The following is a 14,401-nucleotide window of genomic DNA, read 5'->3' on the forward strand; positions in this document are numbered from 1 at the left end:
GTGTTCCCAGAGACTGGCTAGTGTGGAGTGTAACAAATCCCTCACTGCACTATTTTCCCTGATTTGTTTCACTCCACACTAGCCAGTCTCTGGGAACACATTCTCCATTCTTGAGTTTTGAAAATACTGTAATACTGTTTTTGGAAAGGCTCTTGTTTTCGAACAACACATTCAATGACACAATTTGTCTGCTACTTTTCAGTTTTCCAAAGTCGGTCAATTTCACACCAACGTCAAACAAAGTTCTACTCCCTTTCTTAATATCTTCCAATTTTTCTGTCTCTCCTTGCGCTTCTCAGCTCCCGACTTGCTTCGACTTGTCCATTGTTCACTGGTAACACTAATGAACAGAATTTACGAAAAGACGAAAGTTTCGTCACGAAACATACTATGTAGGCCCTACTGAAAAGGAAACGTAATCCTGCGGCTTGGATTTCGGAGAGTCCACTAGCATAGGCAATTGCGGTGGGCCGGCAGGGGTTGGTAGTTAAGAGGACAAGCCAATTGAACGTGTTTGGTACAAGCGATGGGAACATATTTCAGACAAATCCTGGAGCCCTCAAGTGTCGTGTCGATGATTGTTAACGTGGGAAACCGATATTCTATTATATAAAAGTTAAACATTTGCATAATGAAGTGGTAATTTGTATTAATTGTATTATTGTTGGTTAATATGTCAGATTCATGTAAGAGATGTTCTTACAAAATTTTATAGTACCGTTATGTATCTGTGAATAATTATTCGTGATAGTGCTGCTCATCGGAGTGACTACTACCGCGGAGGAATCGGAGATTACGAATGAAGCTCTCCACCGGTGATCTCCGGTATTACCGTAGGTGGAACAGGGGACATACAGAGCGATACAGTGGTTCGGAGCGAAGTGACAGTTAGCTTAAGGACGACCGGCGCGTACGGACTGACAGTAGTTGTGAGTGGAATAAAATGGCACCAAATCGGATATCCATCGCATGGAAATTCTTTAATTTCGTTGAAGATAATAATAAAGTCGTACGCTGTAAACTTTTTGAGCGAATTTACTCTAAGGGTGGTGGAACTTCGAATTTGTTAGACCATTTGAAGCGATCGCACAGTCGCGGACTTGATGAAAGCGCTGACAAAAACAATTACGCAAAGCGTTTGATTCGATTTCTATTTACATTTTTTTAGTACTATTGTTCCCAAGACCCAAAGTATAGAAAAAATCTTGAAATTTCTCTAAAACGTAACTTTCGAGGTAATAAAAAATATATGAAATATTTAAAAGACAACTTGAGTTATATTTTGCTGTTTAGATTAAAATATTGAGTTTCTGAATGAAACTAAAGAAACGTGTGATGATAATAATATAATTACAATTATCCTTATGTTGATATCCTCTTATATTTTTATTGCAGGGAAAGAGAGACGCGTTTCAGAAGAGGTAGTTCAAATACCCTTTAACACAATGATCACAATCCTGTCCGGTGAAGAATATGAATAAATTATTTTGGACAATAAACTTTAACCTACTGATACCACACGTTTCTTTTGTTCCATTCTTAAACTCCCTTAATATTTTTACGTTAAAATAAACCAATTAGAATAATAAGTGACAGAAACTGTCTGCGAATAAACGAGTGTTTCCGGGAGAACTACAGCATAAATGTTTACATTAGCTACTGAAAAGCTTTACTTCTGAGTTAGTTTTGCAATTAGATTTAATGTTATTAATTTGATCAATGACATAAAACTAATACGTCTTTCCACATATACTATGAATTTCAAAACTAAAAAAAAAAATCTGTCAGCTAACGCAGCACTTCAAGCAAAACAAGAAAAAAAAAAGCCGAAGAAAGAGAGAGAGATAAACATAAAAGAGAGAATATACAACAACAAATTACAACTTATTTTAAAAGATACGCAGACGTCAGCGGACTCGAATCACTACCTGATCCGATTAAAGGAATGCTCAGCGGAAAGTGTATGTCTGTGCCACAGCACATATACAACCTGCGCTGCATCAATCGGAGGTAACCGGAGAACTCCGAATGAAAGCTCGCAAACAACTGCTCCGGAGAAAAACCTAATCATAAACAGCACTAATTCATGATAATAAAAAGTAATCAGACTCGCTTAATCTGACGGGACCTTATTGCTCATGGGCCCATATGCACCTGACACCTTTGTCCCCCCCCCTTCTTGGTGGCCCTGTCTAAGACTGTAAATTTCTGTTAATAATGACACAACACAAGGCATTTTATAACATAACCTTTTATTTACCCTGACATTTATCACAAGTTATTTCTTCTGAATTCTTTAACATCAGAATGCAAATCAACAGTATCAAGATGTGATCTACAATATACATTATACAAATCTGGAAATTTCTGTCCACATAAAATATTATCTGTACAATAGATTCTATCTGCAATAGTACACTCTTTTCAAATATTACTTAAATCTGAAAAACAACCCATTTCGTGCTGAGAGTAGATCATAGAGGTGCAGGAAATTTCGATTAACAATCTGAAAGATACAACACTGCAAGAAAACAGACTGAATCAGACTGTAGTTTTAACTCTAGCAAACACCACAAAACAAACATGAAAGCAGTTTAATCTGTATTCTTTGAACTGTTTTGTTGCTTCCGTTCCTTTATCCAGGCTTCAATTTGCAAGCGAAGCTCATCATTTGGCTTCACCATATCCATTGTGAGTGGCGAGCGATTGAAAGGATCTGTCTGATCACTCAGCAGGTGTCTGAAATAATTAAAACATTTCATTGTAGCTGAATAATGCTGCTGTTCTTCAAATAAATAACTATACAATGTGGTGGAAGTACAGAAAAGTTACTTTAAATGTTACTATCTGCTGCCCTTCATATGGTTGCTTTCTCCTATAGCGATAAACTGCCTGCTGATAAATTATAACCCGCTTTCATGATTATAAGTGTATGTATCTGTTATTTGCAGTAGATACTCAAAATTATGATAATATGTATACACACTTCTTATTTTCGAAATACACTAAAACCTAGTTTAAAAAAAAAATATTTCTAAAGTCGCGTAGATCTACCATGAAAACAATGTAACTGAGTCCCAGTTTTAAGGAATTAGGTACAGCTTACAAGCAATAAAATTTTGGAAATACTCAACATTTTTTTCCGCCATTACTGTATCTTGTACAATAATGAAAATTGGTATGTGCAAAACATTGCCTTTCTGCTATATGAAAGAAATATTTTTACGATTTCAAAAAAATTATATATATATATATATATATATATATATATATATATATATTTTTTTTTCAAAATTGTGGCAGTTCATTGTGCAGTAATTAAGTACTTACCTCATAACTAGACCTCGGATTTTAGGTAAAAACCTATTTTGTTCCTCATGATATATACAAAAGAAAAGTTGTATATATACGAATTATGGAAATATATGTTCGAAAATGGTGGTTCTATACAACCTAAAAATACCTAATTTCATGTTAGACACTATTTTTACTTAATTTTACATTTTCCAATTTCTACAGTTGGTAATATGGAAACGCTGTGTAATTCTGTATGCCAGTCATGCCTTGACAACAATCGCAGCATAGTTCGTCTCCTCTATTCATTACAGTGTGAGATTTCAGAGCAAAGACATTGTATTTAGTGGAAAGTAAAACATACCGAAAGTACTGAGTAGCAGATTATCTCTGATTCGGCAATGGATACAAGAATTTCCTAATTTCTCAATGGATGGAAGAATTATTCACTGTGATGTGTGCCATAAAGAGGTGAGTAAATTTTATAAATTTGTGTAACACTTAGCATTACGTTAAGAATTATCGAAAATGTACGATACTCCATGAGTGAGTAGCTTCTAACTAAATAATTCGGAAAAGATTTTCTTTTTATTTTCTAAATTTCACGTTAAAAGAAACTACGAACACTTGCCGTAAGGGCTACTGCATTTTGCTAAGTAGATTTCATTCATAAATACTTCATGAAAATAATTTATTTCATGAATTTCATAAATTTTATTGTTATTTTTAGGTACGTTGTGAACAAAAGTCATATTTAACTCAGCACGTTAAAGGAGCTAAGCATAAATCAAATTGATAGAAGAGGTGACAGAAAAAATCAACTTGGTTCCTGGTTATGTTGGTGAAAAAGTTTCTGAAAGACTCAAATCAGTGCTTCAAAAAAACCCAGGATTGACAGTTCTCTGCACAGTTGCTCACATCTTGGCTGGCAAAACACCTGAACATGAATGTGCTGTTCCCTTGCATCTAATACCAACATTTAAATATGCTCTGGTGTCATCAGTTGATGTGGAACGCTCATTTTCAGCATATAAGATGGTGTTATCTGAGAAGCGATGCAGTTTCTCAATGGAAAACTTAGAAAAGGTGTTAGTTGTTTACTCTGGCTCTAATTATGGACATGTACAATAAAATGATGTCAAATGTTTGGGCTAATTTGTAATGGGAAATGAAATAATGTCATTTTTTGTTCACCTATTTTTGTAATTTTAGAACCTATTTTGATTTGGGATAGAACCTATTTTAGGTACCTAATTTAAGATTTTTAGGACCTAAAAGTCCGAGGCCTACTCATAATTCATAAACTTGTTAACTTTTTCATGTTCCCTCTCTTTTGTTTTACTGCTGAAACTCATGTTTACAACATCATGCTCTTTCAACTGAAGTGAAAAGAAACGACTAGAAGCATTTGAAATGTGGATATGGAGAAAAAGAAACTGCCTAGTGAAGGAATAATGAAGAGTTCAGGGCAGAATAAGATATTACATGATAAGCTTCGTTAAGATATATGGATTATATGTGGAGACTATGAGGAAAGTTGAAAATAGGGAAAATTGGGGAATACTGGGTTTGCAGTGAAAGACATGTCCTTGGGCAGAACAATTTCTGGGTAAAATTGCAACAGACCATAAGATACCGACGAAATCACTTGAAATGTGTCATTTAAAAAAATAATATGCCAATACATTGTATTGTTCAAGCCATTTTTTTGAGATTTCTAAACCCTTATAGCCACTTCAGAACAGCATACTGAAATTCGACTGACCTAACTACCGGATTCTAAAAATTATCAGTAACAAATCTTTGGTCGGCGGAAAAAGGCACATAAGTAAAAAAAAAAAAAAAAATGAATCTTTCAGGAGAAACTTTTTTCTTAACTAAATATAAGTATAATAATGAAATTCATGTATGTTAGTCAAAATAAGACCCTTTACAATTTAACATACAAGAAATTGTATTATTTAAAAAATTAGAAAAAATACTTGACTTACGTGATTAGGTACAACAGAAAAATCGACTTTTTTTACTTAAGGTACGGTCACACGTCGCTACTTTTGCTGCGCAACTTTTGTACTGCAGCTGCAAAAGTTGCGTGTCATGTTCACACGTAAGCCAAAAGTAGCGCGCTGCACGCTACTTTTCGTGATGCGCAACCCGAGTGCTGCAAAAGTTGCAACTGGAGGTTGCGAGTCTGTTCACACACAAGGCGCTACTTTTGCAGCCGCAGTCATGCTGCAGGTTTCCATCTCCGTGTTGATTTCTCAATATACATTTTGTGGTTATGTTCGCATTATTAAGAAACTCATGCGAAAGCGTCCTTATCTATTATTTGCTTTTCTGTCCTAACTAGTATTCAGAAATTGGCATTATTTTTACTATAAAGCTTTTAAAAACGCCTATATACTTAAATGATAACCAACAGCATATTCACGTAATCAATGTTGGCAACCCTCCTGTTTGAAACTATGCTACAGAAAATTAAAAAAGTGAATTATATCATCAGCAAATATGCTCAGACTGTGTTGTGCATTTAATAACTGTTACAAATAATTTATTTTCATCACATCTAACATTAAAATACATCCAAACAATAAAAGTATCATTGGCACATTTGGGTGGCAACACTGGTCGCAACCGCAGCAAAAGTTTCAACAAAAGCGATATCAAAAATGCTGCGGCTGCAACCCTGAGAACCCTGTTCACACGTCGCTACTTTTAAGCTGCGCGCACCATGGAAAAGTAGCGAGCAGCAGGTTCAGCAGTCGCTACTTTTCGGGTTGCACCGTTGTTCACACGTCGCAGTACGAGAGTTGCGCAGTTTTTTTGTAATGCATCGCTGCAAAAGTAGTGACGTGTGACTGTACCTTTATGTGCCTTTTCACACCAACCAAAGAAATATTTCCTGGATTTAGTGTGTTCAGGCACATAGTAACTGGACAATATTATTAGTCCAATGGCTCTTTTTAAATTATTACTCTTTTGATCATTTGAAGAAGAAAGACAGTAAGGGTCTGACCTGCAATATTATCGAGTAGTTTGCAAGTATTTTCACCAGGAAAGGTCTTAGATTTTCTATAGTGCTTCTCTCTGGCACATCTGTGAACTGGTTCTGGACTGCTGAAAGAAGTGACTGCTTCGTTTTGAGATACGTTTTTTTAATGGGTTATTTTACGATGCTTTATCAATAGCTACAGTTATCGAGTGTCAGAATGATATGAAGGTGGTAATGCTGGCGAAATGAGTCCAGGGTTGAGCATCGAAGGTTTTTTTTAGTAGGTTATTTTACGATGCTTTATCAACAGCTTAGGTTATTTAGCATCTGAATGAGATGGTGATAATGCCGGTGAAATGAGTCTGGGGTCCAACACCGAAAGTTACCCAGCAGCGTCGAAAGTTACCTAGCATTTGCTCTCAAGAGGTTGAAGTAAAACCCCGAAAAAAACCTCAACCAGGTATCTTGTCTCAACCAGAATTTGAACTCAGGCCCGTTTGTTTCATGGTCAGGCATACTAACCATTACTCCTCAGCGGTGGACTGAGATATGTTACTGGAAGTTACATACAAGGTAATTTTATTTTGACTATCATTCTATCTTACACTGAGAATGGAATAGCTAACCTGGCAATTGTGGAACGATCAACAGTAGTACGTGAAGATGGAAGGATGACTGGATCTGTCATCAATGTGGACATTATGGGATCCAGGAAATCATCAGGAGCTTCTGCAAGTATTTCTTCTTCTGTCTGCTGTTGTGATGCCATCTGTGTCACCTTTTGTGCTACAGCTTGTAGATCAGCAATGAGGGCTCCGCCACCAATACGGGCTGGTAACAAAACAATGTACAGTTATCGCCGCGCTCTCATGGTTAACATGTCGGCATCATACAATAACGTGCGGTGTGCTTTTAAAACATAATTTTTCCGACCGATTGTTGCTCTGTAGGTTTCACTCTAAGCGTCGCGTCGCGTCACGTCACGTCTACTTCCTCGATAAGAATAAGCACTAGTTATATGGCTATTATTATTATTATTATTATTATTATTACATATACGAGTACGTTGACATTCTTAACTCTTAATAATAACTCTTTAAGGTAAGCGTTCACTACATCGTATCGCACTCCTCGTACGAATCGCACGCAATGGATATTTTAAGTGCTGTGCGTTCACTGTAACGTCTGCACCTCATCGCCTCATCGGATTCCCCTATCAGCTGTTTAAAACATGACGTCATACGATATTGGCATTACTGAAAGCAGAGGAGTTGAGGTTAGGTCTATTAATTACGTCTGTTAGCGAATAAGAATTTGTAATTGCTTCATGCGTCTTAATTGAAGAGGAAGAAACGAAAGAAATATTGGTTACATAATACATTTGCAAGAAACGACTTGATTACTGTAATGGGAATGCCTCAAATTATATAATTCTTCGCAATTTTCTACACGCGAAATAAGTTTTCCGTCTGCCATTTTGGCGCGACACTGAACATGGCACAACATAATAGTAACAGTTGACCAATTAAAATTGATTTATTAAAGAAGGCCATGATCGCACGCATCGGAAAAGTTGCCCATCCGAGAAACGTGGACGGATTTGCCGTGAGGCGATGCGTCCAATACGATGTAGTGAACGCGGTTACATAACAATTACAGCAAAGATAGTCTTTTTCCAATCCGTGCGATTCGTCCGATCTGTGTGATTCGTCTGATGCGTGCGATACGATGTAGTGAACGCTTACCTTTAATAATAATTTTTAATCACATACTTAATGTTCGTCCTCAGCACAAGACATTGCAACCTCGGTTTTAGTCCACGTGGATTAGACAAGTAGGTATCATTTAATAATGGAAGCAGCTTATTGGTTGCAATATTGAAATTGAGGCGAGTGATTGGAGCGGCGACAAGAGAAATTGAAAACAATAATGCAATTAAATTTCAAAGACCTGCCTAATGTTATGCACGAGGCCGCTCAAAGACCTGCCGAATGTTAACCATGAGAGCGCAGCGATAATACTTCTTATTTGAATTCATTGTAAAACATCTCAAAGAGTAAAAGGATACTTTTTTTCCCTCTTTTTTATAATAAGTTACAACTCTATAAAAATAACATATTTTAAAAATATTATCCCCTAAAAGGAGCCCATTTTATGTCTTGACTGAACCTTAAAAAATAGTATATAGTAGTCCAATTCCTGCACCTTAAAATGACAAACATATAATGTCTGCAATTCACAGAATCTTCAAAATAACGAAAAAAATAATGTACGTTTGCTAATAGGAACTTCAACGGGTATTAATAGTATGTAATTAGTTAATTACTGTGTAGTAAAATGGCATAAGGTATTCTAATTTCTACTTCAAGCTCTTCCTTGTCCACATAGATAAAAATTCTTTTAAGAAAAACTTGCGTGTAAGGTATGAGAAGAATTAGTCACCAGAGTCTTTGAAGAGGGTTCTAACATTATTTCTGTACTCTGATTTTATTATTGTTAAATAAAAAACACTTCAAGAAATTAATATGTTGTTTTCTAATGCCAACTGTTTGACAATAAAATCATTTGATCTCTTGCACTGCAATATTTTTCAAAGATATTGTCACGGTCAGTCACTGAAGCACAGATTTTGAGGTGTTCCGAATCCATTTCTTGGTTTGAGTTGTACAATGGGCAGTTAGGGGACTGATATATTCCAATTCTATGCAGGTGTTTGGCCAAACAATCATGGCCTGTTGCCAATCTAAATGCAGCTGCAGATGATTTGCATGGGAATTAACTGTGGATTATGATGCAGAGAGTTACTTTTTTTGCTTGAGATTGTGTTATTAAATCTTGTTTGTTGAAGTTTAGGTATGTAGATTTAATAATAAATCTTTTCACAGAGTAATACGTAGATTTAGTAACAGGTCTGTAAGTAGCAGTGCTGCCCTTCTTTGCTAAAGCATCCACATTCTCGTTTCCCAGGATTTCACAATGAGATGGCATCCATTGGAATACAATTCTTTTATTGAGTGATATTAATTGAGAGAGCATTTTAGTTATTTCTGCTGTTTGAGATGAAGGTGTCTCGAGACTACTAATAGAATAGCTGCTTTAGAGTCTGACAGTATAACTGCATTCTTAATATTTATTGATGTGGCATAGAAGATTCCTGAGACTTTCACTTATTGCAATGATTTCTCCATCAAAAGTTTTTGTTCCATATCCAAGAGATCTATAAAGTGAGAAGAGACAGCACGTAACACCTGCACCGGCACCTTGTTCCCTGGAGATCAAGGATCTGTCAGTGTATAAATGAAGCCAGTTTCGTGGAGGGTACCTAATATTAATTATCTCTAAAGATAATTGTTTCATTATTTCATTGTTTACTTCTGATTTTAGTATTTCTTCTGTTAAATTTAGATTATACTCTATATTTAATAGAGTTAAAGAGTTTGGTTTAATTTGCAAGTTTTCTTTTAAATTCGGGATGCCGATTTTCTGTTTTAATTCTTGAACCATTTGATATGAAACTTGTTTGAGTTTTTAATCTACAGAGAGGACTGTATGAATGCCCTTGGTTTTGAACATGTTCTATTTCGTTTATGAAAAGTGAAGTAATTAAAATTTCTCCGCAGTATGTCAGCACTGGCTGCATAAACATTTTGTATGTAGTGTTCAAAGTATTTCTAGAGCAACCCCAATTCTTTCCCGCTGGCCTTTTCTGAAGAGAGAATCTTATACGAGCTTTTTCAGAAATATATGCTCCATGTTAACTTACTGTCGAAAATAACTCCAAGATATTTAGATTCATAGGTCCTAGAAATGTGTTGGCCATTGTACTTGATATTAAATTCTCTTTCTTTTTTACCAAGTAAAAATATTTGGTAGTTACTTTTGCTTAAATTGAGTGTCATCAAATTTGATGTGTTTCATTCATGTAGTTGATTTAGAGCTTTAAGAACAAATTAACATGTGTAATATATTGTAGTTCAGTGGTATTCAACTGGGGGTACGTGAAGACTTTTTAAGGGGTACGTAAAATTAAAAAAAAAATGTATATATATATATATATATATATATACACACACACACACGTTTCATGGATGATCAGAGCTAATGATTGGATTGCAAATCCATTTTCCACCACAGGCATCAATTCCTCTGAATTCTACTTAAAATTGAAAGAAAGTTTGCTAGAAATGTCAGTTGACAGTGCACTGAAAATAAAATTCGAAAACTTGTCAATTTGTGACTTTTGGTAATGCTCACAAAGATTACATGGAGCTTAGTGGCACTTCCATTTCACACCTTCTGCCTTCCTCACAACGCGATAACACGCTATAAATTCCACTTCACACATCATCCCTGTATTCCTAATCTTTCACTGTTGCTACCTCTCGTCACTGGAACTCTCTGCCGCCTGACGTCAAGGGCTGCCGAACATTGAAATCTTTCAAATCCAAGTTAGAAAATTATCTTATGACGAGTTGCCAAACTAATTTACTATTATGACAAGTGTTGTACTGCATGTTTCCATGTATTCACTTTTTTTATTTTTTATGCTCGACCATGCCGAAATGTAATAATTGTACACCTGGTAGCAGTCCTTTAATGCATGTCATTAAAGTACACCTACTCATTAAAGTACAGGTATTTTCAGCCAATGACAACTCAGCTTACAGGTGTTCAGCCAATGACAAGTCAGCTTTGTACCATTATAAAACCGCAAGTATCGATTATTCTCGGATATGCAATTGAAAGAGAATTAGCGAAAAGTCACGGAGGCTGGAAATCCAATACTGTCGCAGAAGGTTATGTTCTGTTACTATAATAATTAGCGTTAATTGTAAATATTATTCAAATAAATTCAATTTGTCATCTCGTTTTTCAATGTCGAATTCAATAATCAAGGTTATACCAAGTTTAACGGGATTACACAAGGTCAATGACATTATTGTTCCTCGGAAAAAATCAATACTTTCGCGTCTGCGCACATCTCACAATTCAAGACCTAGAACAAGGTCACTTCCGATCTTGTCAGATACAAATAAAATGTATACATCTGAATAATTTCAAGTTAGAAATATGGTCGAGCATAAAAAGTCGTATGAAACTCGCCTATAATGGTAATTAAGAAGCTCGTATGAAAATTATGAAACTCGCTTGCGCTCGTTTCATAAACATCCATACTCCCTTCTTAATTACTATCATTAGAGGCTCGTTGCATAATGTACTATTATGTTCTAGTGATATTTAACTTATTTTATGCTCGACCATGCCGAAATGTAGTAATTATATACATAGTAGCAGCCCTTTAATGGACCTTATTAAAGTATACCTATTCATTAAAGTTCGGGTGCTCCACCAATCAGAAAACACCATTGCAGCAATATGAAAGCACAAGTATCGATTATTCTCGGATATGCAATCGAAAGACAACTAGTGAAACATCACGGAGGCTGGAAATCCAATACTGTCACAGAAGGTTATGTTCTGTTACTATAATAATTAGCGTTAATTGTAAATAATATTCAAATAAATTCAATTAGTTGTCCCGCTTTTCAATGTCTAAATCAATTTCAAGGTTATATCCTAGATCATTTATGTAACAGACAACTCTTCGCTATATTAAAATCAGCAGCACTTTGAAGAGAACAACCGCCAGGATCGCCACCCATCCGCCGTAAACGAACACGAGATGGCAGCACAGTCGCTAATGCAATTCAAATGGGAATTATGACGTGACTCCTTATGTAACAACTAGATGGCAGCGTAGTAAACCTGACAAAAGTTGTTAACCTCAAAGCCTATAAGCCCAACATATGTTACATATATGATCTAGGGTTATATCAAGATTAATGTTTATTTTACTCTCTAGTTTATATCAAGGTCAATGACATTTGTTTCTCGGAAAAAATCAATACTTTCGCGTCCGCGCACATCTCACAATTTACGAGATATTGCACAAGGTCAGTTCCGCTCCCCAGTCAGATAAGAATAACAAGAATACTTATGAATAATTTCAAGTTAGAAGTATGGTCGAGCATAAAAAGTCGTATGAAACTTGCCTATAATGGTAATTATGACGTATGAAAATTATGAAACTTGCTTGCGCTCATTTCATAAACATACTCGCGTCTTAATTACTACCATTATAGGCTCGTTGCATAATGTACTATTATCTTTTTGTTTTCATATTTCCCGATAATGGTATACAGTATCTATAATGTGGTAACTTGAGCTATAATATATAATCATAATTTTCCTTACTGTGTGTACCTAAAAATAGTGTATTCATTGTATGCTTTGTACTGCTCTATTTTATTAGTACTATTATTATTATTATTATTATTAATAATTGTCTTATTTTTTTATACTTTGTATGTCTCACTTATTTTGACCTGCTGTTCACATTTTATTATGTATTCTTTCTGTATGTTATATATTATGTCTGATTTCTACTTACTTGTTGATTACATTTTATTATTATTATCTTATTCAGTTTTGTGTGTAAAATTGCAGTGTACTTGGTAAAATTGTAGTGTTTTTTGTAACGCAGTTTTACTCCTGGTTGAGTGTTAGAGAAGGCCGTATGGCCTTAACTCTGCCAGGTAAAATAAATCATCATTATTATTATTATTATTATTTGTGTGAGGAGGATTTCTCTACATTGACATAAATAAAACCGAAACACAGAAATCGTTTTAAGCCAAAATCATCTCTGATACATTCACGAAGAATCGATCAAGAATCAAGGAGCTGGCATGCAGAAAGGATCAGGCATCTCATTAACAGAACACATAAGTTAATAATATAATAAGATAGCTTTTCTTTTCTACGATATCTCTAACAATGTTACTTTAATTATTTATTTAAGAGCATGATCATCTCTTTTATAGTTTAAAATTTAATAATAGATCAATTGTTAAGTTTAATTAAGTTTAAATGTAGTTATGTATAATTTGAATGAACAACTTTGGGGATAGGAGCTTAAGTGGAAAAGTGTCTCTAGTGGTGCAGGGAGAAAAAAGTCTAATACCACTGATGTATTTTTTATTTTTATTTTAGTAGGTTATTTTACGACACTTTATCAACATCTTAGGTTATTTAGTGTCTGAATGAGATGAAGGTGATAATGCTGGTGAAATGAGTCTGGGGTCCAGCACCTAAAGTTACCCAGCATTTACTCATATTGGGTTGAGAGAAAACCCCGGAAAAAAAAACTTCAACCAGGTAACTTGCCCATACTGGGAATCGAACCCGGGCTACCTGGTTTCGCGGCCAGACGCGCTAACCGCTACTCCACAGGTGTGGACTCCACTGATGTAGTTCAATATGGGTTACAAACACAAACTCACAGTTTAGTAGTTTCTTAATAAGGATTACAAAAACACATCCTTGAATGAAAGCACAGTTCAGATGGGTTACAAAGACTAACCACATTTCAGCAAACATTCTCAGGAGTGGAATTCGACCTTCTGGCTTTGTGGTGCTTTTGGATATGGGACAGCAAGAAAATAACTTCAATGATGCTAACTTACCAAGAACATCTTCTGCCAATGTAAACAGCTGTGGACTGTATGAGCGACCATCTTGAGAAACTGCTAAGCAAAATGAATCACTCTCTTGTAGATGAACATAGATCTTGCAAATGTCCATTACAATATTTGCAGGATTAAATTCAAATTCTTTCTGATCCTTCACCTGCAATAGAAAACCCAGAAATTACCCTCCTCATACAACCTATCACAACTTTTTTTAAAATTTGAAGAGTTTATCAAAGTACGCTGTGACTACTGAAACAAAATTTGAACTCTGTTAAAGTTGTGTAGAAAATGCAACTTTTTTCTGAATGTCCAAAATGGACGTGAGATGTAGCTTTGAGATAAAATAAAGTAGAATCCTATTTTATAACATTTTAGGGGATATGGAAAAAATTGTGTAAATCGTGAGAAATAGTACGGACTCTTAGCAATGAAATTTTAGAAATAATAGCCTACTATATCAAGAAACTACCAAATGCCAAAAGGCTGTAATGGGCAGGGGAGATAGGTGCACATAAACAACAGCAGAAGTGTAAAGAAGGTAGTATAAACACAATGTAGACATTAACTATCAAGATTTAACTCA

At 35.2% G+C, this 14,401-nt stretch overlaps 1 protein-coding gene and 1 long non-coding RNA gene across 2 annotated transcripts in view; one reads left to right on the top strand and one right to left on the bottom strand.

Moving 5' to 3' along the window:
• Window positions 1-2,235: 2,235 nt before the first annotated feature.
• The window catches only part of Ube4A (Ubiquitination factor E4A), a 33,977-nt gene continuing 21,811 nt past the window's right edge, over window positions 2,236-14,401 (bottom strand). The window contains exons 7-9 of the mRNA XM_069828093.1: window positions 13,813-13,975; window positions 6,913-7,117; window positions 2,236-2,739 (exon numbers count right to left, since the gene is read on the bottom strand). Coding sequence (XP_069684194.1) covers window positions 2,595-2,739; window positions 6,913-7,117; window positions 13,813-13,975 — 513 coding nt within the window. The 3' untranslated portion in view covers window positions 2,236-2,594. The remainder of the gene's footprint in view (window positions 2,740-6,912; window positions 7,118-13,812; window positions 13,976-14,401) is intronic.
• Window positions 3,305-4,442, top strand: LOC138701328 (uncharacterized). The gene is made up of 2 exons (XR_011332506.1): window positions 3,305-3,765; window positions 4,025-4,442. It is a non-coding gene; the product is annotated as an uncharacterized lncRNA (long non-coding RNA).

This window comes from Periplaneta americana, chromosome 6 (assembly GCF_040183065.1).
Source record: "Periplaneta americana isolate PAMFEO1 chromosome 6, P.americana_PAMFEO1_priV1, whole genome shotgun sequence".
NCBI lineage: Eukaryota > Metazoa > Arthropoda > Insecta > Blattodea > Blattidae > Periplaneta > Periplaneta americana.